Genomic DNA, 23,439 nt, shown 5'->3' on the forward strand with positions numbered 1-23,439 from the left:
GGTATTGAGATCCTATGACTGATCTCAATAGCGGAAAAGAGAAATGCTAATGTAAAAGTTGCCCCAGGCGTAAAAAAGCATGTAAATCCGTTTTGAGACTTTTTGAATGTACAAGTGACAATATTTCGTTGCATGGGTGTTTTTACACTCGCAGTGATGGCTAACCTTGGCACTCCAGCTGTGGTAAAACTACAACTCCCAAGATGCCCCCCTTGCTTGGCTGCTCTCAGAACTCTATAGAAATAAATGGAGCATGTTGGGAGTCGTAGTTTCACCACAGCTGGAGTGCCAAGGTTAGCCATCACTGCGTCAGGCCGGGACTTCCGCCCCGACAAATTTACCATGTTTTACACCTGGAAACAGGCATGAAGAGGCACACTCCAGACACACGGAGGGAGATTTATCAAACTGGTGTAAAGGAAAGCTGGCTGATAAGGGTTCTCCGGGCTTTTAATATTGATGACTTGGGATGAGCGAATCGACTTCGGATGAAACATCTGAAGTCGATTCGCATTAAACTTTGTTTCAATACTGTACGGAGCGCTTACTCTGTACAGTATTATAATGTATTGGCTCCGATGAGCCGACGGTACCACTTGGAACCGAACCCGAGTTCTAATACCGTACGGAGCGCTTACTCTGTACAGTATTGAAACTAAGTTTTATCCCAATCACCTTAGGATGTTTCATCCGAAGTTGATTCGCCTTTCTATATTGATGACCTATCCTCAGTATCAATATCATAACGGCGGGGGTCCGGCACCCTCAATGATATCGTATCATCTATATTAGGCCTCTAGAGATATAGCTAGTATCTAAATCCCATTCACCGTATCCTATAGATATATAGGGGCCCTAGCACGACTTCACTAAATACACAACTCGCTAGTGGGCAGGCACCCCAATAGTCCAACTATAGTATAGTGGTATTACCCACACAACGTATCTGCTAACGTTTTATCATATTATGATTTAGTTATTCGCTTTGTTAGGTCACGTATAAATCCGTTTCCCCCTTTGTCAACAATTACTCAAAATGGCGCCCGCCGCCTCGCCTCAGTCACGAGGCGCGCAGCATGGAGTAGGCGGGGTTTAGGGCGGGAGCGAGGCTGAGGGCGGGGTTGGCGCCTAGAACGTAGGTTACGTCACGTAAAACAAGGAGCCTTTTTTCCCTCCTCTTCTTCTTCTTGTCTGCCGTGGTGTGAGAAGCACACGCTCTGAGACATGCCGCGACCAGGAATGGAGGTAAGTGCTCGCTCAGGCTTTGGTTTCCACCATGGCTGTGCTTGTGTTCGTCTACGTATTTATCCTTAGTCCAGAAGCAGGGAATCTTCCCCGCTGCGTCACACACAGCTAGAGGTTATTAAGGCCTAGCAGGAATTGTTCTAGCTCCTCCCGGCCGACGTGGAGCGAGGACCGCCGTACTGTGGCCGCTTTTTACTCGTTTTTTTTTATCCCCCTGCATAGATTCTCCCTCCCGTAAAGGGAAACTGACCGGCGCATTCGGTCAGGGCTTTGTAGTTCCGAGCGTAGGTCAGGCGCGTGGCAGGACTACAAGTCCCAGAGTGCCTTGCGCGGTGGATGCTTTATCATTCCGTCTTAGCTTCGCTGCCCGTTGTCCCCGTCTTCTTCCTCGTCGGTCCCTCGCAGCTGTTAGTATCGTAGATGAGCTGTGAGCTCCTCCCGCTCTCGTGCTGCCGAGGCCTGCAAATGGCGGCCATCATGAGGCGAGGAGAGTAAAATGGGCGCCGGGCCTACGTCAGGCCGCGTAACGGTGGAGACAAAGCAGGGCGGTGCGGCCGCGTGCTGATTCCCCCCCCCCCCCCCCCGGTCACGTGGCCACATGGCCACATGGCATCCAGCTATATATATCTGTGATAGTGTATTAGGAGCATTTAGTGCCTTGGAGGGGTTGTCTCACTTCAGCCTTTATTATGTAGACCCGATTAATACAAGGCACTTGCTAATGTATTGTGATTGTCCCTATCGCTTAATTCATCTTTCCGTTGCCTTATACACTGGTTCAGGGGTTATGACCACACTGCAATCCAGCATCAGTGGTTGTGCTTGCACACAAGGAGTTGCCGGCCTCTCTGGTGGCCAGTACTGTGTGGGGTGCATGTGCAGCAGCCCCCCCGCCTGGGCCGCTTTGTATCTACGCTGCAGCTGTGGTCATAGCCACCGGGAACTGTGTATAATGCGATGGAAAAATTAATCCAGTCAGCAAAGGAGGCAACATGGCCAATCACAGTACACCAGGAAGTGCCTTGTATTAATGACAAATACCATTTGCTGGAGTGAGACACCGCTTTTAAACCAGTGTTTCCCATGACCCTTGCAATGATATGATCAGTGAGAGCCAAACCCCCTGCTAATAGCCAACACACTGGGGCAGTACCATCAGGATTTATTTTAATATCTCATGTCATCATGGACAATGGGGGATATTGCTAGGATATGCATTATGCCCCATTGTCTTATAACCGTGGGACCCACACCTATATCAAGAATGGAGCCCCGATAGTGAAGGACTATTTCTGTCGGCCTCGTAGAAAGTGAATGGGAGCGGTGGCCGCGCATGTGTGGTGCATGCCCATTCACAACTATGGGGCCTGTTCCCAATTTAGGTGCAGGCCCCGGTGGGACCCGCACCTGTTAGACAATGGGGGCATATCCTGCATATTGGAAGCCACTTCATGTAGACTACTTGCTGTCCTTTCACCAGAAATCCAACCTCTCCGGCCTGTATTACACCGACAGATTGTCTGACCAATCATTGGCCTGATGGCCGCTTACAGACCTTTTGTTATACACACAGCTAAAGTTCTGAGGATTAGTCAGGTAATCTCTTGGGGTAATACAGGCCTAACTTTTGCAGATCGGAGAGGGAAGGGGAATGAGTGGATCATTTAGAGCATCGCACTAAGTACTCCTTTGTGGATGACATCTTTATCTAGGCCTAGATATCATTCCACTTAGGCTCCATTCACACATCCGCGATTCAGTTGCGCATTTTGCCGGATGGAATTGCAGACCCATTCATTTCTATGGGGCAGCGCGATGTGTGACACGGATGCAGCAATGTGGACTTTCGGGCTTGCAATTCCGATCCTGCAAAAATTAGAACATGTCCTATTCGTAATTGTGGATTAGAATAGGCATTTTCTATTAAGTGTCGGTGATGTGCAGTCCGCGTTTTGTGGGTGCCGCGAAACACACAGATGTGAATGGACACTAACAGATATTTTCCCCTCACAGCAGAAGTAAACTGACAGTAGATCATATAATACACTCAGTGCTAGTTTTGTGCAGTACTTAAATGGGTTGTCCGGTTTCCGAGATTGACCCGGACATTCCTCCATTTTCACCCGGGCAGCCTGCTGACCAGAGCAGTTCATGTTTTGATGTTCTCCTTTGCCCTATGCTAAATCTCGCAGGGCAAAGGCATTTTGCAGAGTTTCGGTGACAAACCATGCTCTCCGTGGGGTTACAATGGAGCCCGGTGACATCACCGACACTGGACACACTGCCGGGCAGAAGCTTCCATCCAGCAGTTATTGTAAACAAGAGCCTGTGCCCTGCCCGGGCTAGTGCAGGCTAAGGGAGTGCATCGGAGCATTAGATACTTCAATGCTAACATCAGGGGGGCTGCTAGGGTGACATTATGGGTATGTCTGGGTTCAGCTCTGAACCTGGACAACCCCTTTAAAATATCTAGCCAGGAGGCTGAGCTGCAGTAACTCGACACGGCCACTGTGTGGTGTATGGAGCGGTCTGCTTTCAATCCATGCATTGATTCCAATGACCATGGCTCCTGCTAGGTGCTGGTCTGCCACTGATCTGATATAGATGACCTATACTAATATGTGAAGAAAAGCAAGTTGATGGCATCTTCAGAAGGGAAATTTATTCAGTGGGTCCATGAAAAACGTGTGCAAAAATTGTCAATAAGGTGCAATGTTTCGGCTAACAAGTAGCCTTCATCAAGCATACTTAGAGTGCATTAAGACAATACATATGCCATACACGGCTCCGCCTCTAAGCGGCTTCAACCAATAGTGATCCACCGTTATTCAGACAAACACCTGTTCATAGAAATTCTCCAATACGGTGTATTATTCCCGTGTCAGTCACATCAATTACCCGATTAAAAAGACCACATTTCATTACCTGAAAGTTGGAGGTTGCTTGCACTGTTGGAGGTTGTCCTTAACACCTGCACCATGCATATCCACACTAGCGTCTCCTCCATCAAAATGCACATGCCTGAAATTTCCTCCTATCCACACAGGGATACTTAAAGGGGTTATCCCATCTTAGACAATGGGGGCATATCGCAAGGATATGCCCCCATTGTCTGATAGGTGCGGGTCCCACCGCTGGGACCCGCACCTACAACGAGAACGGAGCCGGGGAGAGTTGTGGCTGGAGGACCCTGGGTTTCCCAGGGTCCGACCACCACCAGGCGCAGCTCCCCGCCTCTCCCATTGAAGTGAATGGGAGCACCCTGCACATGCGCGGCCAACGCTCCCATTCATTTCTATGGGGCCGACGGAAATAGCCGAGCCAGCGCTCGGCTATTTTCGGCGGCTCCATAGAAATGAACGGAGGGCGGCTGTGCATGCGCAGTGCGCCCGCCTCCACTTTCTCTGCTCCGTTCTCCTTATAGGTGTGGGTCCCAGCGGTGGGACCCGCACCTATCAGACAATGGGGGCATATCCTAGCGATATGCCCCCTTTGTCTAAGATGGGATAACCCCTTTAATGGTCGCCTGACTGAAACGCGTCATATAAACCCAATCACCTGACTGAACATGTGTCGATACCATGTAATCCCTCACCACCCTCATGGCTGCCAAGTACATCTAAGGTCTTGAAATACCCCTTTAGTGTGTGAGGCCACTTGTATTGCTTTTTATCGGGTTATGCTGAGTTTTTCAAATGTTAGTAGTTTCTGTTCATAGTAAAATATGCTTTTTGTATTTCATTAGGAACACTGGAGTTCATCAGATGATGCAGTAAGTATACAAAGTTTTCAGGACATTTGTTTAAAGGTGTTCCTAGCTAGAATGTCTGTGGTGTTTTCTTAGGAGAGACCTGCAACTCTAGAAAACAGGGATCCCCATCCTGCTACATCTAGAGGGTGAACAAATTAGGTTGCATCACATTTCTGTTGGAGATGATCCAGCGTAAATGCAGGCTGTCGGCCTCTGCGTGCATCGGTGTTTGTCCTGCTGAAAACCAGCATTTATGCAGGAAAGTGTCAGAATCGCCACCAGACCTCATTAGTCAATGGCATCCAACTGTGATCTAGAGAATCTAGCGATGCTGGACTCGGTCAACGCCAGCAGGCTGTTCTCTGCTGGAGATTTGAACAAGGCCTTATCTAAATTGGGATGGGTTCCACAAGGTATGGCATAAATGTCAAAGATGGGAATATCCCTTTGGATGTGGTTTTCAGGATTGTTGCTATTAGCCCCCATAGTGTGTGGTACCTTAAAGTGTCAGTTCAGACTAATGTAAGGGCCCTGTCCCCATATTACGGCCTGCAAACGGCAGAGCACCTTGGCCATATGCACTCCGTGGTGCAGGTGTAAACCTGAATGGATCTGCAAATGCAAGATATGGTAACAGTTAGGACATGTCCTATCTTTTTGGAACTGAGGCGCAGGTCGGTTTTCAGGTTCATGCCTCTACTTCAAAAGATAGCACCAAAGAGTGCACACAGCTGGTGAATGCGGCATGGTAACAGAGCACTTGTGTTCACCTGACCCTTAGTCATACTCATCTACTACATGTTTACTTACAGGTCATGTGGGCAGATGCAGCCAATGGCTGGCTTTAGCAATGTCTCAAGCAGAACATCAGTCTCATCCTGCTTGTGGGACACATGGCTGCTGAGGCCAGTTGACTGCAGTGCTGCATGTGACCCAGGCCGGGAAACAACAAACCGGGGACTGGAAGATTGCTAGACAGGATGGTGGGGGCTTTATACATTAGGTACCACATGCTACAGGGATAATTAAACATGGCCATAATCCTGTAAAACCCTTAAGTCTTAAAATGGGCACTGAGGTATAAATATATATCAGACTGGAATGTGAAATCTAGAATATCTGGGTTTTTGTTCAGTTGTCACAATCCCTGAGGGAGGGTATTCTTCAACGTGTAAAGGGGTGTTACCACAATAGTAAGTGGTGTCATATTGCTATAATATGCTGTCATATAAAAATCAGTAGAAGCCTGGGGACTCCTGGGCCCCTAACCAGTCCACAGTGAAGGAGCAACAGAGCTCCGACCACTATAAACATGGGCTCCATCCAGCATGTTGGCTGCTAACATTCAGACTTTATTTTATTGCAAATATGTCTGTTGCAAAATATCTAGCACTGGTCATTACAGCTGAGTAGGGTTGTCCCATAGTGTGCCCCATTTTATGGACACCTTTGCACATTGAATGTAGGCAAAAAGTCTTCACCTGTGGGAGTCTATATTACGCATGTTATTTATACTTTAGTCCAACTTGTAGTTGTCTTAATTTTTATTTTATTTTCAAACAGGGACATGAACCCAAAGAACCTGAACAATTAAGAAAGCTGTTTATTGGAGGCTTGAGTTTTGAGACCACCGATGACAGCCTGAGGGAACACTTTGAGCAATGGGGAAAGCTCACAGACTGTGTGGTAAGTTGTTCTGGATGAATGCTTTTCAACAGATTTTCTGGGGGAACTCGTTAAATAAAACTAGGATAGTTTGAAAACCAGACTATAGATTTATCAATAAGTGTAATTCCCTTTTTCCAGTTCTTCCCTCATAACAGTACCCATACATTCTGTGGTATCACCATGGGGAACTCTAGGAAATCTAGTTCCCTTTTTCTCACCTCGCCAATTGCCCAATTTGCTCTTCCAGCGCTGCTCTCTCCTTCCTGGTCCCATGTTGACACTCCTGAATTGGCTGGAAATATGATCAGGCAATCCTTAGTCGCAGTGATGAGATTTAAGAATGGTTCTTTAAACATTAAATCTGTAGGCAGCATGTAGAGCAGGAGGAGCTGAGCAGATTTGTCATTTTGTGGGAAGATTTGCCAACATGTACTCATTGACATCTCTGCTCTTTTTAGGCTTTGGAGTCAAGTGGGTGGTCTTATCAGTGATGGCTAATTCTGTATAGTTGGCAGTCAGTAATCAGGACCACCCACATGGCTCCTGAGGTCATCAGTATCTGGTGGGGCTTCAGCACCTGGGCCCCTGCCATGTCCTTCTCTAGCTTCTCCTAGAAGCAGCTTGGCTCCATAGAAGTGAATGGGACTGAGCTGTAATACCAAGCACAACCACTATGCAACATACAACGCTGTGCTTGGTATGCTGTAATAAGGTAGCAGCGTTCACAGGAGCCCCGGTGGCTTCTGGACAGTTCATCGGTGGGGTCCTGGGTGTCAGACCCCTACTGATAAAATACTGATGACCTATTTGTATTAAATAATTTAAAGGGTTTTCTGACATTTCATAAGCTAAAATTGCAACTCGTTAATCTAGTTTGAATGTTTATGGTGTTAACTATGATTTAATATTTAGGTCATGAGAGACCCACAGACAAAGCGTTCCAGGGGTTTTGGTTTTGTCACCTACTCATGTGTAGAAGAAGTTGATGCTGCCATGTCCGCTAGACCACACAAAGTTGACGGCCGTGTTGTTGAACCCAAAAGAGCAGTTTCCAGAGAAGTATGTAAATTATTATTTTTTGAAATTTTGATATCTCCTGAACATTTTTGGCATTTTCCTTCCTTGCTTCAATATAACTTGTGTATTTGTTCTAGGATTCTGTCCGACCTGGGGCACATCTCACTGTAAAGAAGATATTTGTGGGTGGAATAAAAGAAGACACTGAAGAATACCACTTACGAGACTATTTTGAGACTTATGGCAAAATTGAAACAATTGAAGTTATGGAAGATCGTCAGAGTGGGAAAAAGCGTGGCTTTGCCTTTGTTACATTTGATGACCATGACACAGTTGATAAGATTGTTGGTAAGTAAAGTGGTTTAGCTCTTATTAGGAAGCCTGATTTCACACAAGTCAGGTTATACATGATTTTATATAGATGTTGTATTAAATACAATACTGGACGCTCAAATTTTCTTCATGGCAAAGTACGTGAGGGTACATGATACATAACAGTGGGAAACTTTCATCAAATTTAGAGTACTTGCAAGCAAGCCTCCAAGTAAGGGTCTCATATTTGTGGCACTCACACAGGCTATTGGAATGCTTTTTAGTATGACTGCAGTCTTTGACCTCCAAAGGTCTGGAACTGTACAAGGTTTTTAAGCAAAGAGCAGAGAATTCAATTTTGAGGGGATTCATTGGAGGCTTGCTTCAACTCAGATTTTACAATTCTGTTTCTCTTCATTGAATAACATGATTACTTAGATTTATTCACTTTTGTTCATTTTAGTCCAGAAATACCATACTATCAATGGCCACAACTGTGAAGTGAAGAAAGCCCTTTCGAAGCAGGAGATGCAAACGGCTAGTTCCCAGAGAGGTTTGTTCTTAACTTATATTGTTCTTTGTGGAACTTTGTTTGAAATAGTTTTGAGAATGTTTTGTTTTAAATGTTAGGCCGTGGAGGTGGAGGAGGAAGCAATTTCATGGGTAGAGGTGGAAACTATGGAAGCGGTGGAGGAAACTTTGGAAGAGGAGGTGGCGGTGGTGGTGGTGGTGGTGGCGGCGGCGGCGGCGGCTTCGGAAACAGAGGTATATTACACTCTTTTCTGTAGAATGGTTATCGCACCGGCCAATAAAACGCACCTAGGTTTTTGAGAAAAATGGATGGCACTGTTGGGGGGGGGGGGGGGGTCCATCTGTGGATGGCACTGTTGGGGGAGGTCAGGTCGGTCATCTGTGGATGGCACTGTTGTTGGGGGGTCGGTCATCGGTGGATGGCACTGTTGGGGGTCCGTCATCTGTGGATGGCACTGTTGTTGGGGGGGGGGGGTCGGTTTTCTGTGGATGACACTGAGGGGGGTGTTGGGTCGGTCACCTGTGGGTGGCACTGTTGTTGGGGGGGGGTCATCTGTGGATGGCACTGTTGTTGGGGGGGGGGGGGTCATCTGTGGATGGCACTGTTGTTGGGGGGGGGGGGGTCATCTGTGGATGGCACTGTTGTTGGGGGGGGGGGTCATCTGTGGATGGCACTGTTGTTGGGGGGGGGGGGTCATCTGTGGATGGCACTGTTGTTGGGGGGGGGGGGTCATCTGTGGATGGCACTGTTGTTGGGGGGGGGGGTCATCTGTGGATGGCACTGTTGGGGGGGGGGGTCATCTGTGGATGGCACTGTTGGGGGGGGGTCATCTGTGGATGGCACTGTTGGGGGGGGGGTCATCTGTGGATGGCACTGTTGTTGGGGGGGGGGGTCATCTGTGGATGGCACTGTTGTTGGGGGGGGGGGTCATCTGTGGATGGCACTGTTGTTGGGGGGGGGGGGGTCATCTGTGGATGGCACTGTTGTTGGGGGGGGGGGGGGTCATCTGTGGATGGCACTGTTGTTGGGGGGGGGGTCATCTGTGGATGGCACTGTTGTTGGGGGGGGGGGGTCATCTGTGGATGGCACTGTTGTTGGGGGGTCGGTCATCTGTGGATGGCACTGTTGTTGGGGGGTCGGTCATCTGTGGATGGCACTGTTGGGGGGGGGGGTCGGTTTTCTGTGGATGACACTGAGGGGGGTGTTGGGTCGGTCACCTGTGGGTGGCACTGTTGGGGGGGGGGGGTCGGGTCGGTCACCTGTGGGTGGCACTGTTGGGGGGGGGGGGGGTCGGGTCGGTCATCTACGGGTGGGGGGGTCATACAGATTCTCCTCCTCTCCCCCCATAAGTGTCCCTGTGTAGTGAATGACCCCCAATACAGGGGTGGGGGTTGGCATCTTGTTTTGTAATAGCAGCGGGGCCTGGTGCAATAACTGTATTCTACTACACTGGGCCCTGCTCACTGTAGTAATCATAGGCAATGTTAAACTGTAAATTCATTCATCCAGGCTGTAGTACAGTACTTTTACTACTAACTTCCATAGCAGTACCATTTAACATTGCCTATATGATTACTACAGTGAGCGGGCCCCGGTGTAGTAGAACAGTTACTGCACTGGGCCCCACTGCCATTACAAAACAAGATGCCGGCCCCAGTCCCTCCTGCATATACACGCCGGCCGTGCTGTGCAGCAGCAATGTAATCTGTGTAAAATTGCAGCGTTCGCCCTATAAGACGCAGTGCCATTTCCCACACACTTTTGAGGGGGGGTGCGTCTTGTAAAGCGAAAAATAGTCATTTTTTATATTTTTTTTTTTGTCTAACTTTTATTTATTTTTATGAAAGGTGGATATGGTGGAGGCAGAGGTGGTTATGGCGGTGGTGGAGATGGATACAATGGATTTGGTGGAGACAGTAAGTGTGGGCTTTCATTTTTACATATGATGAAATATCCGTTTGGTGCACAAATGGAGACCGAAATGGGTATTCAGGTTGTTAGAATCTATCCCTAATCCACAGCATGGGGGGGGGGGGGAATAACTGTTAGATTTGTGGGGCCCCCACCAGGCTATGCAGCCTCCCTGCCTGAAATGAGCAGAGCAACCAGATGCGTATGCGTTTCACCACTCCATTAATTTCTGTTGGCATTCTGGAAATGGCCAAGCACTGTACTGCGCAATCTCTCGAAATGCAGTGGCCACGTGCTTTCATGACCAGTCGCTCCATTTATTTCAGGTGGGCTGCAGGGGGTACAGGGCCCCTAGTGCAATCATTGGTAGGGCCCTCAGCGATCTAATAGTTGTCCCCCATCCTGTGGATTGGGGATAATTTGAAACAGCCAGAATACCCCTTTAAGGTGGTTTTACATGGCATGAACTTTGTTGTGCCATTCCTCTATTAAATGTCTGGTAGGATTGAATTGTTGGCTGATAGAAAGGTCAACGTGGGTGTTACCATTTGGGGGGGTGGGGGGTGTGTCCCTGCGGTCTGACTCTGGCAGCACAGCTTTGATTTCAGATATTCATCTATCTATATCCATCTAACGTCAGACTGCAGGGACATCTATAACATGTAACACCCATTTGGACATTTAAATCAGAGGAAAAACTGTCTTAATAGATGCTCTTGGATTATTACATGGAGAATAGATCTGTAATGGTCATCTGTAGTCCAATGATGCTGCTCACCTGAAAAACATTGAATGAAGTATGCTGAAGTTATAGTAGGCGGTGTCTGCCCTTGTCCTGTGGGCGTCTCCTTCTCCTAGGCTGCAGCGCTGGCCAATCGCAGCGCACAGCCTGGGAGGTTTTTTTCTCCCATGGCAGCATACTTTGTTCACAATGTTTTTCAAGGTGAAAGGTCCTCTTTAAATATAAAGATACATTTCAGGTACAATAGCCTGAGTAGACACCACTGCCATCCATGTAACTATTTTTTTTTTCTGCCTTGAAAACCAGGTGGTGGAAATTATGGTGGTGGTCCTGGTTATGGCGGCAGAGGTTATGGTGGTAGCCCAGGTTATGGAAACCAAGGTGGTGGATATGGCGGTGGCAGTGGTGGTGGTGGAGGATATGATGGCTACAATGAAGGAGGAAACTTTGGTGGTGGTGGTAAGTAACTTTTTGTTTTTTCCCTCCCCTCTTGGCTATAACTGAGTGTAAAAAATAAAAATTGCAGTTTATATGAATTGAGATTTTTTATTTTGTAGGTAACTATAATGACTTTGGCAACTATGGTGGTCAGCAACAGTCTAGTTATGGTCCCATGAAGGGAAGTGGCAGCTTCAGTGGAAGAAGCTCTGGAAGTGGCAGCGGCCCCTATGGTGGTGTGTAGTCTATGGTTGTACCTCTTATGCTGAGTCCTGTGTTTTTGTTTGGGTTTTTTTTTTGTTTTGACATGCGTAAAAATTTTTTAAAGGTGGCTATGGATCTGGTGGTGGAGGAAGTGGCGGTGGCGGCGGCGGAAACTACGGAAGCCGAAGGTTTTGATTCTACAACAGAAAAAAAGGTAACTCGAAATGGTGGTTTTGTGATATTGAATCACAATTGCTACAGAAGCATGTGAATAATAATCTTCTTGTCCTATATCATTCAACAGGCTACAGTTCTTAGCAAGAGAGCGAGGAGTTGTCAGGAAAGCTGCAGGTTACTTTGAGACAGTCGTCCATGTGCATTAGAGGAACTATAAAATCTACTACAGGAGCAGCGATGATCCATAGTCAGAAAAGTTACCGCAGCTTATACAGGAGGCATTTCTTGTTCAGGACTGTAATAGCCTCAGTTTGTAAGCAGTGCAGCTGGTGATTAATGCAATGTAGTGTTGAATAGATGTACATTCCTGAGGTCTTTTTTTTTTTTTTATCTGTTGTAGTTTGTCTCCCGTTCCTCCCCATTACATCAGGTATACTGCCCTGTAAATTGTGCTAGTGATAGCAGGAATAAAGAATTGAGAAACTTTTAAATTTAAAAAAAATCATGTAGTTCAGTGTTTCCTCGCTTAAGTGGGCAAAAAGTATTGCTCAACCTCAATAAACATGCATTTTTTTTTTATTCTTGAGTTAATGTCAGATTATTAAAAAAAATCAGAGCTGCGTGCCTGAAGGAATTTACCGGTACCAGCTTAAAGAGGACCTTTCATCAGTTTTGACATGGGCTAATTATGGTATTACCTTGTAGGGCGGCCCCCACTGATTCCATTTTTTTTTTCAAAAGCTCAGCCCCTCCCCCGTTCGTCTGCTGTGGGCCTGCTCCCGGCGCCCTGTATTATAATAATCTGTATACTCGCAATGGGGAGGAGATGCAGTCTTCTGCTGCAGGTGTCTCCTTCTCCCTGGCTGTGAGCGCAATCCAATCAGAGCAGGCTGGACCGCACATAGACGGGGAGAAGGAATCTTGCGTGAACTTGAGCTCCTTCTCCCTGGCTGTGTGGTCTACTGATTGGATCGCACTCAGCCAGAGAGGAGGAGACGCCCACAGCAGGAGACTGTCTTCCAGTTTCCAGTATACTGCTCATAATACAGCGTGCCAAATCATCGGGGGGTGACACACCCATGGCATCAGTGGGGGCAACCCTACATGGTAATACCATGATTAGCCTGTCAAAACTGATGAAAGGTCCTCCAACACTAGAATCAAGAACTGAACAAAGTGGTATTTGGAGTGTTAAAAAAACCCTTTTTTGTAGTAGTTTCTTCCTTTACGTCTGTTAATTGATGGGGGAGGGGAAGGAACCAACTTTCTTTTAACATGACTACTGCATGTTCTAGGTTCCCTTCAAAGCATAATGACCTGCAGCCTCATCCTTTCTTTGAATCTCTATACTTTTAAAACCAGTCTGTTGCAGGGTAACTTAACTACAGCTAATAACGGAGTGCAATCGTGATGCTGTACCCATAGTGGCACTACAGTAGAATTGGTAACAAAAGTTTGTAATGTGAACTGGGCTCAATTAGCCTTTTGTGAACCTGTTCTGTCTCAAGGTTTTTTTTTTTTGGTTTTTTTTCTCCCACCCTAATATGCAAGGCTATATAAACTTTATAGTAATGGACAGGAACTTAATTTTTATAAGTGAGTACCATTTGTATGTTACACAGCTTGAGACATGTATGTTTTCTAATAAATCTGCCTTGTTATCTGTAAGCTTGCCTCAATTATTTGGCACAGCATCCTTCCATGGAGGGGCCAGCTTCCCTCTCTGGACTATTGAAAGGCTGTTGTGCTTTTTGAAACATTTAATCATATGTAGTCCAGCTACTAAAATGGTTTTAAGCTTGCATACCACCAAAAATAACGGTTGCAGAAGGTGACAACTTCATTATCCCCCCCCCCCTTTTTTTTTTTTTTTTTTTTTTTTTTTTTGTCCCAAATTAAAATTAAGGCCCATATGTACCACATTCAAATATGGGGGGCGCTGATGGCCTGATATGTAATCGGCTAACACATTCACCGTACAAATTTTTATATAGCAGCCATTCAAATGGCTTCATGAGTTATGTAGTCATCTAACCTTCCACCAGTGGTGATACATATTCTGTGACGTCTTCCATAAGAGACAGTGCTTTAAAACTCGGTGTGCATTGTTGCTGTACCTTGATTGTCAGCACAGTCAATTTCATCTCTTCATTTGGGAGCTTATTACTGACTTAATTGCTCTTATTTTTGGTGGTGCTGTTGTTAAGATGCAAAAATGGAAACTATCAGCATATTGTGGAAAGCTTATAGATGTGTTTGGGACTGGTAACCATATAGAAGTTTAGTTTTTTTGGGGTCTGAAAAGGCAGTTATCAGGAGTGTTGTCACCTTCTAAATTTTCTCCTGCCCAGCAGAATGTCCCCCTGGTTTTGAACCATTATCTATAGTAACACATGTAGTACTTCAGATATGGAGTCTAGGTCACTTTTTTAATTCTACGGCCACAGGACACTGCAGTCAGCTTTTCTCAGCGCAGTTTTGCATGCTGGTGGCATGGGTACCGGGGGCTGTAAGGAAACAAAATCAATTTTTTTTTTATCTGAGCTACTTATCTGCAGTGCTACTCGTGTAGTCCAAAATCAGAGTGACAGGTTCCCTTTAAACTATACTGTTCAGTGAACTAACACTTCAATGGCACTTGCTGCAGTTTCTTGTACAGTGGGTGTCCAAGGGAAAACTGGGGGAACCACAGATCCTGAGGAAGAAGAATTAGAACTGCATTTCCTTAACCAGAGGCTGGACCCCCACAGAGCATAAACTTGATGGCATATCCTAGTGGTACACTATGCCAGCATACCTCTAACTGCTTCCCCATGACAAATTACATCATGGGTGTTAATAGTAGGTTCTTGGCCCCCACTGACCTACTTCGATGGTGCGGGCACAGGCGCTCTGCCTCCACTTGTTTAAACGCTGCCTCCACTTGTTTAAACGGCTTTTCCAAGACTTTAATACTGACCTATCCTCTGGCTAGGTCATCAGTATGATCTTGGTGGAGGTCTGACACCTGGGAACTCCACTAATGAGCTGTGTGAGATGGCAGAGTAGCACCATGGCCATCAACTTTTCCTAGGCCAATGACTACATGTTTTATCAGGCACGTGACCTAGGTGCAGCTCATACCCATAGAAGTAAAAGGGGCTAGGCTGCAATATCAAGTACAGCATGTACAATGGAGAAGCAGTGCTGCCTTCTCAAACAGCTGATTGGCCTGGGTCCCCCCACCCATCAGATACTGATAGGGCATCGGTATTCAAGTCCGGCAAAATCTTTAACTCGTTAGATCCAAGTTCTAATAGGGTTTTCATACACTGCAATACACCTGTATTTTGTGTGATCTGAAGATTGCACAATTAAGAGGTTTAAAGTTGAGAACAAATCAAATTTTATAGAAAATCTATCGTTTAATACTAGTAAAATAGTCTCATTTGAAAGGATTTGTAATAGATGTTTATAGGGGGTAGCAGCAGCTACTTAATGTAACCTGCTTCCTTTTAGGGAATCCTAATCCAAATTGAGAGCCTTTTAACAGACAAATATAAGTAGCGTTTCTTCCCCATATGTTAGCACCAGGTACAGCTGTACAATAAACAGAACAAGCAGTTTTGTATATGTTGCGGCTATAGCTACACATGTATTCCTGGAGATGAAGGACTAGTTGCCATTTTGGTGTAGATGCACCTTTCAATATACACGTTGCCTAAACTGTAGAAGCAGATTCAGTACTCTGCTCGTTAGCCATAGATCAATATTACAACAATGGTTCCAGAAATGTCAACAGACTGTTTTTTTTTTTTTGTTTTTTTTTACTTGTTTTGGTGAAATATATGTGGAGACAGGGGAGGCTGTAAACCACATGGCCATGTGTCACATCTGTTTGGTATTGGGTCATTTAAAAATGGAATTATTTGTACTAACCTTGTGGCCAATCACATAATCTAGGGATCAGGATCAGTCTTCAACTGTCATATGGCTCCTATGGCCATGACTCCTTTGCACATCGGCCGCCCAATTTGGATGTAGCTTTATTGTGGCAGCTGTTTTATCCAAGCGGTCTAATTTACTTGGCCATGTAAAAGACCAGATTAATTAAACCAAAAAGGTGATAGTTCATATAGGAAACAAAAGTCTAAATGTATTAATAAGAATATGGCAGCAGATAGACTAATTTCTAGACTTAGAGGTTGTCTGCTTTCCATACTTATCTGTCCTCAGGATGGGCCCCTGCTGATCTGATTTTGATGACCTGACTGCTGACACCATTACAAAGTAGCTGTCTGCCAAGACCTCAGTGCTAATAAGAGTGCTGTAGTCTCCATTATTTACCTGTAAGTACAGCTCCTCCGTCTCATTCACTTCAGTAGGACGGCTCTGTCCTATTCACTGAAATAGGGAGGGAGCAGTCACATTGAATGGGAAGCGAAGATGCATTGTTGAAGAGAACACAGCACTATTCTCTTCATACAGCTGATCGGCAGCGGTGTTAGCAGTTGGGCCCCTGCTGATCTGATATTTATGACCTGTCCTGAGAATGGGTCATCCATATACAGAAAGCGGACAACCCCTTTAAAGGGAACATGTCACCAGGGTTTTGGGTATAGAGCTGAGGTCATGGGTTGCTAGATGACAGCTAGCACATCCGAAATACCCAGTCCCCATAGCTCTTTGTGCTTTTGTGTAAATAAAACTATTTGATACATATGCAAATTAACCTGAGATGAGTCAGAGCTTGAAAATATGACTTCTCTGGTCACACAAGTAAGATGACTGTAGTCATATTTTCAAGCTCTGACTCATCTCAGGTTAGGCTACTTTCACACTAGCGTTCGATCGGATCCGTTCTGAACGGATCCGATCGTAATAATGCAGACGGAGGCTCCGTTCAGAACGGATCCGTCTGCATTATATTAGCAAAAAAAAAAAGCTAAGTGTGAAAATAGCCTCGGACGGATCCGTCCAGACTTTCAATGTAAAGTCAATGGGGGACGGATCCGCTTGAAGATTGAGCCATATTGTGGCATCTTCAAACGGATCCGTCCCCATTGACTTACATTGTAAGTCTGGACGGATCCGCACGGAGGTGTCCGTGCGGAGGCTGAACGCCGCCAGACTGATGCAGTCTGAGCGGATCCGCTCCATTCAGACCATCAGGGCTGGACGGCTGCGTTCGGGTCCGCTCGTGAGCCCCTTCAAACGGAGCTCACGAGCGGACACCCGAACGCTAGTGTGAAAGCAGCCTTAATTTGCATATGTATCAAATCGTTTTATTTAAGCACACAGAGCTATGGGGACTGGACTTTGCGGATGTTCTAGAGGCAATCTAGCAACCCATGTTCTGAGCTCTATACCCAAAATCCCAGTGACGGGTTCCCTTTAAGGCTGCCATACATGTTCAGTAGCTGTCAGGGTTGAGCAGTCATTCAACCAACAGCTATCAGAGTTTCTCCATCCTACTTCCCCCTGATATCTGTCGGGAGAGTTCGGAGCCCCCCATACATTCTAGACAGGCAATCTGTTTGTGGGGGGCCTTCTAGGTTGTTAACATTGCAGATGTAGATGGAACAAGCCACTTGCATGACCATAGCCTGCTCAATTTTGACGTCTAATGTGTTAACGTTAAAATCGTGTTGGTTTGTGGGGCTTTTGTCTGGATGTGTCCACTGCAGATTTGGGGTACTACCATTTGGCAAACTGGAGTTTTGCCTCTGTCAGGTATGGATGTGGAATCCTAAGGATGTAGTGAAGTCTGCCTATACTCCCTTGAAATGGTCTAATACTGTCTTGGGGTATAAGGAGCTGAGAGGTCCTTAAAGTCTGCATTCACATCTCCGGTGAACTGTTCTGGCAGAGAAGTAGTTCACCGCTGGATTCCTATTAACTGTAGTGAGGCTCGGCGGTGATCTCTCAAACGCCGCCTCATCTGACAGATGTGAACGCAGCCTAAGTGCAGCAAAGCGACTGCCTTTTGACGGTAGATGTACTATGTGGTTTATGGAGTTTAGACTAATGGTAGTTTAAATATGTAGAGCCGCGATTTACAAAAGTGCAGGGTTTATATAAATTTTAATATTTTTTAACTTGTAGACTGTTCAGTTGCTAAACTTAAGACCAATTTGGAGAACTTTGTTCCTAGAACAGTTTAGAGTTGAGTCAATGTGAGTTCATTACAAATGTAATAAAACAAATTGCACTTTAGTAAATCTAGGTCCAATGATTCAGAATACATGTCCAAAATGAAAACTTGGGTTTTCTTGTACTTCAATATTGATGGCTCATCCTTGGCCTAGACGACCTGACTATGGGTCTGACCCCAGTCAGTACAATGGACGGACTGTGGGTGTGTCCCCTGTACAAGCACAATGGCTCCATTTTACTGACATCTGTTCCAGTTACTACGGCTCCGTTCCATTCAAGTAAATGGCACTAGGCTGTTTGTCAATCCCATCAGTCAGCCATTGATGGTTTATCATAAGGGTGGGCCAGCAATATTTCAGTTGAGGAAAATCCCTTTGCAGTGTCTTGCTTACTAGCTCGCACTTTAAGGGTATGTTCCCACGTGGTGGGTCAGTCTTCTGCTAATTTTCCGTAGCGTATCTGGCTAAGTACCGCAGTTGCAAAATGTGCGGATTTTGTTGCAGAACTGCTGTAGATTTCACCCACTGCATTGCAACCTGTGAAATATATGGCAGATAATCCGCCACATTGACATGCTGCTGATTCAGAATATGCCGAGTTATGTGGATTCTGGTGCAGACAGACTCTGCAAAGAATAAATGAGATTTTGTAAAATCTCAATCCCCTTTGCTGCTGACAACGCTACGTGGGAGTGTGCCCTCAACAGGCTGCTCTCAATTTAGTTCAGTTTGGAGTAAAGCATTATATTCTGTACTAGAAAATTCTAAGCTGTCCTGCTTTATAGACCAGTGGATTACATGAGACCCTTCTAGCACAGCTCATCTCTCGCCATTACGGTGTGGACTCAGTCAGCATTATTAAAGGAGTTACAGCAGGAACAAGAGCTGCAAGTTTCCAAGAAGTGAATGCAGGATTTACTATGCTGATAGTGAGGAGCTCCCCCCAAGACTAGTACAGCTGAAATAACGAAGACAGTCTAGGAAGAGTTCAACATCATTTGGAGCCTACTAGAATGATAGCTACTGTACTACAGGTGTGACAAAAAGCCAATAGGTCTAGCAGTGAGACCTGAAAGCGAGGGCCATAAGAATAGGTAAGGTGAGCTTTCATTCTCTTCCCTATAGACTGCAACTCCTATCATTAGGTTGTAATGATGTCACTTTACTTCACAGGTGTGGAATGGCTAGATGAAGGCAAAATTGGGTTCTCTGGGCTCCATTTACAGGCTAAGCAAGTAAGTGTTTTTTGTTTTGGTTTTTAGTTTAACTTTACTAATATACAGTAATGCTCTTGACTGACTCGGGAAATAGTGACAAGTGCATCTTTAGACTGTAGACAGAACAGATTCTGAGTGTCTTTTGGCACAAGGTCCTTTTTGTTGGTCACTACCACCTCAGGTCCTGTATGCAGTGTAACATTAGTTATGTCCAGAGTGTTTAAGTTGTCCAAGATTATAAAAGCATATCTATTTTCCATGCTCTGTCACACCTCTACAGGTTGGGTGGAATGCAGCTTGGTTTCATTCACTTTATTGGAATCAGTTTGCAATACCCTAGACACAACCTCTGGACAGGTGTTGTGGGTTCTGGAAGAAAGAAGCAATGTAGTTCTAATCCTGAGCATCCTCTTTAAAGGGGTTATCCAGGAAAAGATAGGTCTTCAATATAAGTCCGTCCGTCCGTCCCCCCCCCCCCCCCCACTCCTAGAAAACCTACTGATCAGACTGGGCACTGTCCAAGTTGCCTCTTCCTAGGTAATTGGTCATGTAGCCTAGTTGCAGCCTTTTCAAGTTGATGGGGCTGAGCTGCAAGTGTTAGACAATGTACAGCACTGTGCTTGCTAAGCTGTGAGGAGGTTGCAGCACTCACCAGAGCTCCATTGAGCCTCGCAGCTTCCCAAAACAGCTGATCGGTGCATGTGCCAGTACTCGGATCTCTGATGTGACAATGCTGGTAATCATTATCATTTCTCAGATAACCCCCTTAGGCCCCTTGCAGACGAGCTTTCCTTTCGCAGCGAGTCCGCATCGCAGCACCCGACCTGACCTCCCAGCAGTGACTGGATTAACATGGCATTATATTGATTTATGATGCTATGTAATCCTTACAGTTCTGGAATTGCCAGTGTTATCCAATACATTCCAGAACTGTAGGTGTTGCATAGCATTATATTGATTTATGATGCAATGTGACACCCCTGCAGCGTTGTAGACTCGGTGCGGGAGGAACGCTCATCTGCAAGGGGCCTTAATGTTCAGTCCCTGTAATTGGTCAGACCAGGAATGGCCAACCTGCAGCTCTTCAGGTGTTGCAAAACTACAATCCATGACTGCCTACAGCAGGGCATGGTGGGAATTGTAGTTTTACAACAGCTGGAGAGCCGCAGGTTGACCAACCCTGCTATAGGATAGCATAATCCCAGGTAGCCAGTGTGGCTAGAAATTTTCCACATTTTTTGGGGGGTTAGGTTTTCCCAGAAGTGTCTAGAGGTATTGCCTAGCTACTACATAATCATTCTTGTATCGATTGGTTTCTTAGTCGCCTATAAAAGTGACAAAGTTTGTATTGATTACAGCTATGTATTTAGGCTACTTTCACACACTTGTTTTGGGTGGATCCTTCGTGGATCTGCAAAAACGGATCCGTTACAATAATACAACTGCATGCATCTGTCATGAATGATTGTATTATCTGTAACATAGCCAAGAAGGATCCGTCATGAATTCCATTGAGTCAATGGGAGACTGATCCATTTTCTATTGTCCAGAGAAAATGGATTTGTCCCGTTTGGCTCTGTTTCGTCAGGCGGACAGCAAAACGCTGCAGGCAGCATTTGGTCTCCGCCTTCAGAGCGGAATGGAGACTGATTGGAGGCAAACTGATGCATTCTGAGTGGACCTTTTTCCGATAAGAATGCATTAGGGCCAAACTGATCCGTTTTGGACCATTTGTGAGAGCCCATGACTAATCTCGCAAACGTAAAGCCAAAAACGAGTGTGAAAGTAGCCATAGATGTGTATGAAGTGGCCATATTCATGTGGTAAAATACCTGTGACATGGTAATGTGCACACACTACAGCTATAATCTTATCTATCATATGAAGGTGCCTTATACCATTGAAACATGCCCTGAGACCCTAGAGGAGCATCTGGATCTCCAGCTGAACAGTGGTAAGTCTAGAACAGTGATATCCAACCTGTGGCCTTCCAGATGTTAAACTACAACTCCCACCATTCCCTGCTGATGGCTGTAGGCGGCCCGAGCATGCTGGGAGTTGTAGTTGTGCAACAGCAAAGATCAGTTACACCAGCTGAACCTTAGCTAGTTGGATGGCACCTAGTAAAGATCCCTCTAAATGTAATCCGGTTGTTCACAAGAACTACTGTGCAGTCATGTGAAACCTAGGTTCTACAAGTCAGTACCTGTAGGTGATGCTTACCTTTAGTTAAAAAGCAACAGCTTTAGGAAAACTAGTCACAGATCACAGCTGTGCCCTAGTGGGGTAGCTTAGAGGCAGTGCCTGCAGGGAGTCCGAGACTCTCCATCTCAATTGCTTCAGGCTGCTGCATCCTTCCACAGCAGAGCTGCCTTTTTCTGTAGTGAATTTGAGTTCACATAACATGTCAGCCAGCTGTTGGTCATTGCTGGGTAGGATGTGCTACTTAACCAAGCTGGCTGCTTATGTAGATTTATTAAAGAGGACCGGTCACCACTCCTAATATGCCTGTTTTAATGGCTACATGCATGTCCTATGTAACAACCATTCTGGAACAGTCTGCAGTAAAGGTGAAGAGGGATTTTAACCAATTGGGGGATCTACCTGCACAATCAAACAATGGCAGCACTGACTGGATAGAGCAAGACTGCCAGGACCCCAAAAAAAGAGGTTCAGAAGGCACTTGAATATGAGCTTTTATTCTGCAAAGTGACCAGGAGGCGGAGCTTCACTAAAGTGCAGTCTGTTTACACCCTCACAGCCCCTCCGCTCTGACTACCAGAAGACCAGCACTTCTGGCACTCAGAGGGGGAGGTGCAGTGAAGCAGGTCACTGCAGAGAGCACTTCACATTACAGCTCCACCTTCTGGGCACTTGCAGGAACAACCTGACAGAATAAAACCTTGTGTTCACACCACTCATGGTAATAAAAGCTTGACAAAAAAACTTGTTCTCCCCTGCCCCTTACTAGTGCTGTCAGCAGTTTAGCATGGTCGAAAGTGCTGACTGCCTCTTTAATATAATTGTATATCTGACCTAATATTAGCGGTTATGTGTGGCTCAGTGACATTGCTCTTCTAATCTGTGTATTGCCAAATTATTATTTTTTTCTTTTCCCTCCTATAGTTTTAAGAGACTGAATTTTACACAGGTAGAATGGGGTGAAAGAAGAAACGAATTCATTGTATTTGGAAGCTGAATGTAGATTGATTTATGCCTCTGGTTCTCAACTGTAAATCCAGAAATAAATTTTTTTATATCAAACTTTTCCAATAATTTCTTGGTACATAATGCTTTATCGGCATTTGCCTTACTTTCCTAATTTTCTTGCAGCAGCACTGTAGGACAGTTCACCCGGTAAAGTCTGCATTCTGAGCCTTGTATTTATAGGTACATTTTCTAGGTCATCTTATCATGAACATGTACATCTGGTAACTCAATGATTGTATAGGTGAGAATGAATGTCAGAAATTAAATGTGTGAAATCAAGGAAAAGTTCTTGAAGTGCACAGCATTGTCATCTTTGTATGGTGTCTTACACAAGATTCCTAGTAACTTGATGAATTACCGCAATAATCTATAGTCCTTACACTAAAGTAAAGCTAGGTCTTGGGGTTCACATCTGCAGCCTGGTTTCCGTTATAAACCCGCCCTGGATCTGTCATGAACATTTTAATGGGGGGAAAAAATCCATAGTTTCTGGTTTTTCTTTTTATTGTGGTTTAGGCTTGTTTGCCACTTTTCTAAAGTAGCGAGAAAATGGGGTGGGGCTTAGCAATGTCACATTTACTATAACTTTTTTCAGAAAGTGGTCAGAAGCTATAGCTGAAGTCTGCCAGCTGGTATTTGGAGCACAGTAGTTAAAAAATGTGCCTGATTTTAAAGGGGTTGTCCATTTTCACCCAGGCAGCCCCCCCCCTGACTTGAGCATCAGAAGTTCATGTTCTGATGCTCTCCTGTGCTAAGTCGTGCAGAGCAAAGGCATTTTCAGCAGTTCCAGTGACTAACTGGGCTCTCCATGGGGCTGCCAGGAAGCCTGTTGATGTCACCGGCACTGACGGGTGGGTTTTGGCGCTGCCCTAGCACATCGG

At 45.6% G+C, this 23,439-nt stretch overlaps 1 protein-coding gene across 5 annotated transcripts; it reads left to right on the forward strand.

The window, feature by feature from the left end:
• Window positions 1–1,112: 1,112 nt before the first annotated feature.
• Window positions 1,113–22,612, forward strand: HNRNPA3 (heterogeneous nuclear ribonucleoprotein A3). Of its 5 annotated transcripts, XR_006391068.1 has the most exons (14): window positions 1,113–1,245; window positions 4,991–5,017; window positions 6,560–6,682; window positions 7,577–7,723; window positions 7,819–8,029; window positions 8,457–8,546; window positions 8,624–8,758; window positions 10,373–10,441; window positions 11,485–11,637; window positions 11,736–11,852; window positions 11,945–12,034; window positions 19,305–19,366; window positions 21,236–21,302; window positions 22,475–22,612. XR_006391068.1 is itself a non-coding variant. In XM_044303621.1 (12 exons), the coding sequence occupies exons 1-11, from the start codon at window positions 1,225–1,227 to the stop codon at window positions 12,013–12,015; spliced, it is 1,164 nt and encodes a 387-aa protein (XP_044159556.1). In that variant the 5' UTR covers window positions 1,113–1,224; the 3' UTR covers window positions 12,016–12,034; window positions 12,125–12,576. The 5 variants fall into 5 exon arrangements, 4 of the variants coding, with proteins under 4 accessions (XP_044159556.1, XP_044159558.1, XP_044159559.1 ...); XM_044303621.1 differs by lacking the exons at window positions 19,305–19,366; window positions 21,236–21,302; window positions 22,475–22,612 and adding an exon at window positions 12,125–12,576; XM_044303623.1 differs by lacking the exons at window positions 11,485–11,637; window positions 19,305–19,366; window positions 21,236–21,302; window positions 22,475–22,612 and adding an exon at window positions 12,125–12,576.
• The last annotated feature ends 827 nt before the right edge of the window (window positions 22,613–23,439 follow it).

Source organism: Bufo gargarizans, chromosome 8, assembly GCF_014858855.1.
Source record: "Bufo gargarizans isolate SCDJY-AF-19 chromosome 8, ASM1485885v1, whole genome shotgun sequence".
NCBI classification, from domain to species: domain Eukaryota; kingdom Metazoa; phylum Chordata; class Amphibia; order Anura; family Bufonidae; genus Bufo; species Bufo gargarizans.

What these genes read in the sequence shown, in the direction of transcription:
- HNRNPA3 (XM_044303621.1), top strand. Translation starts at nt 1,225, where the DNA reads ATGCCGCGACCAGGAATGGAG. An exon ending in CAATGGATTTGGTGGAGACA is followed by an intron (nt 10,442 to 11,484) that starts GTAAGTGTGGGC and finishes CTTGAAAACCAG; the next exon opens with GTGGTGGAAATTATGGTGGT. An exon ending in AGGAAACTTTGGTGGTGGTG is followed by an intron (nt 11,638 to 11,735) that starts GTAAGTAACTTT and finishes TTTATTTTGTAG; the next exon opens with GTAACTATAATGACTTTGGC.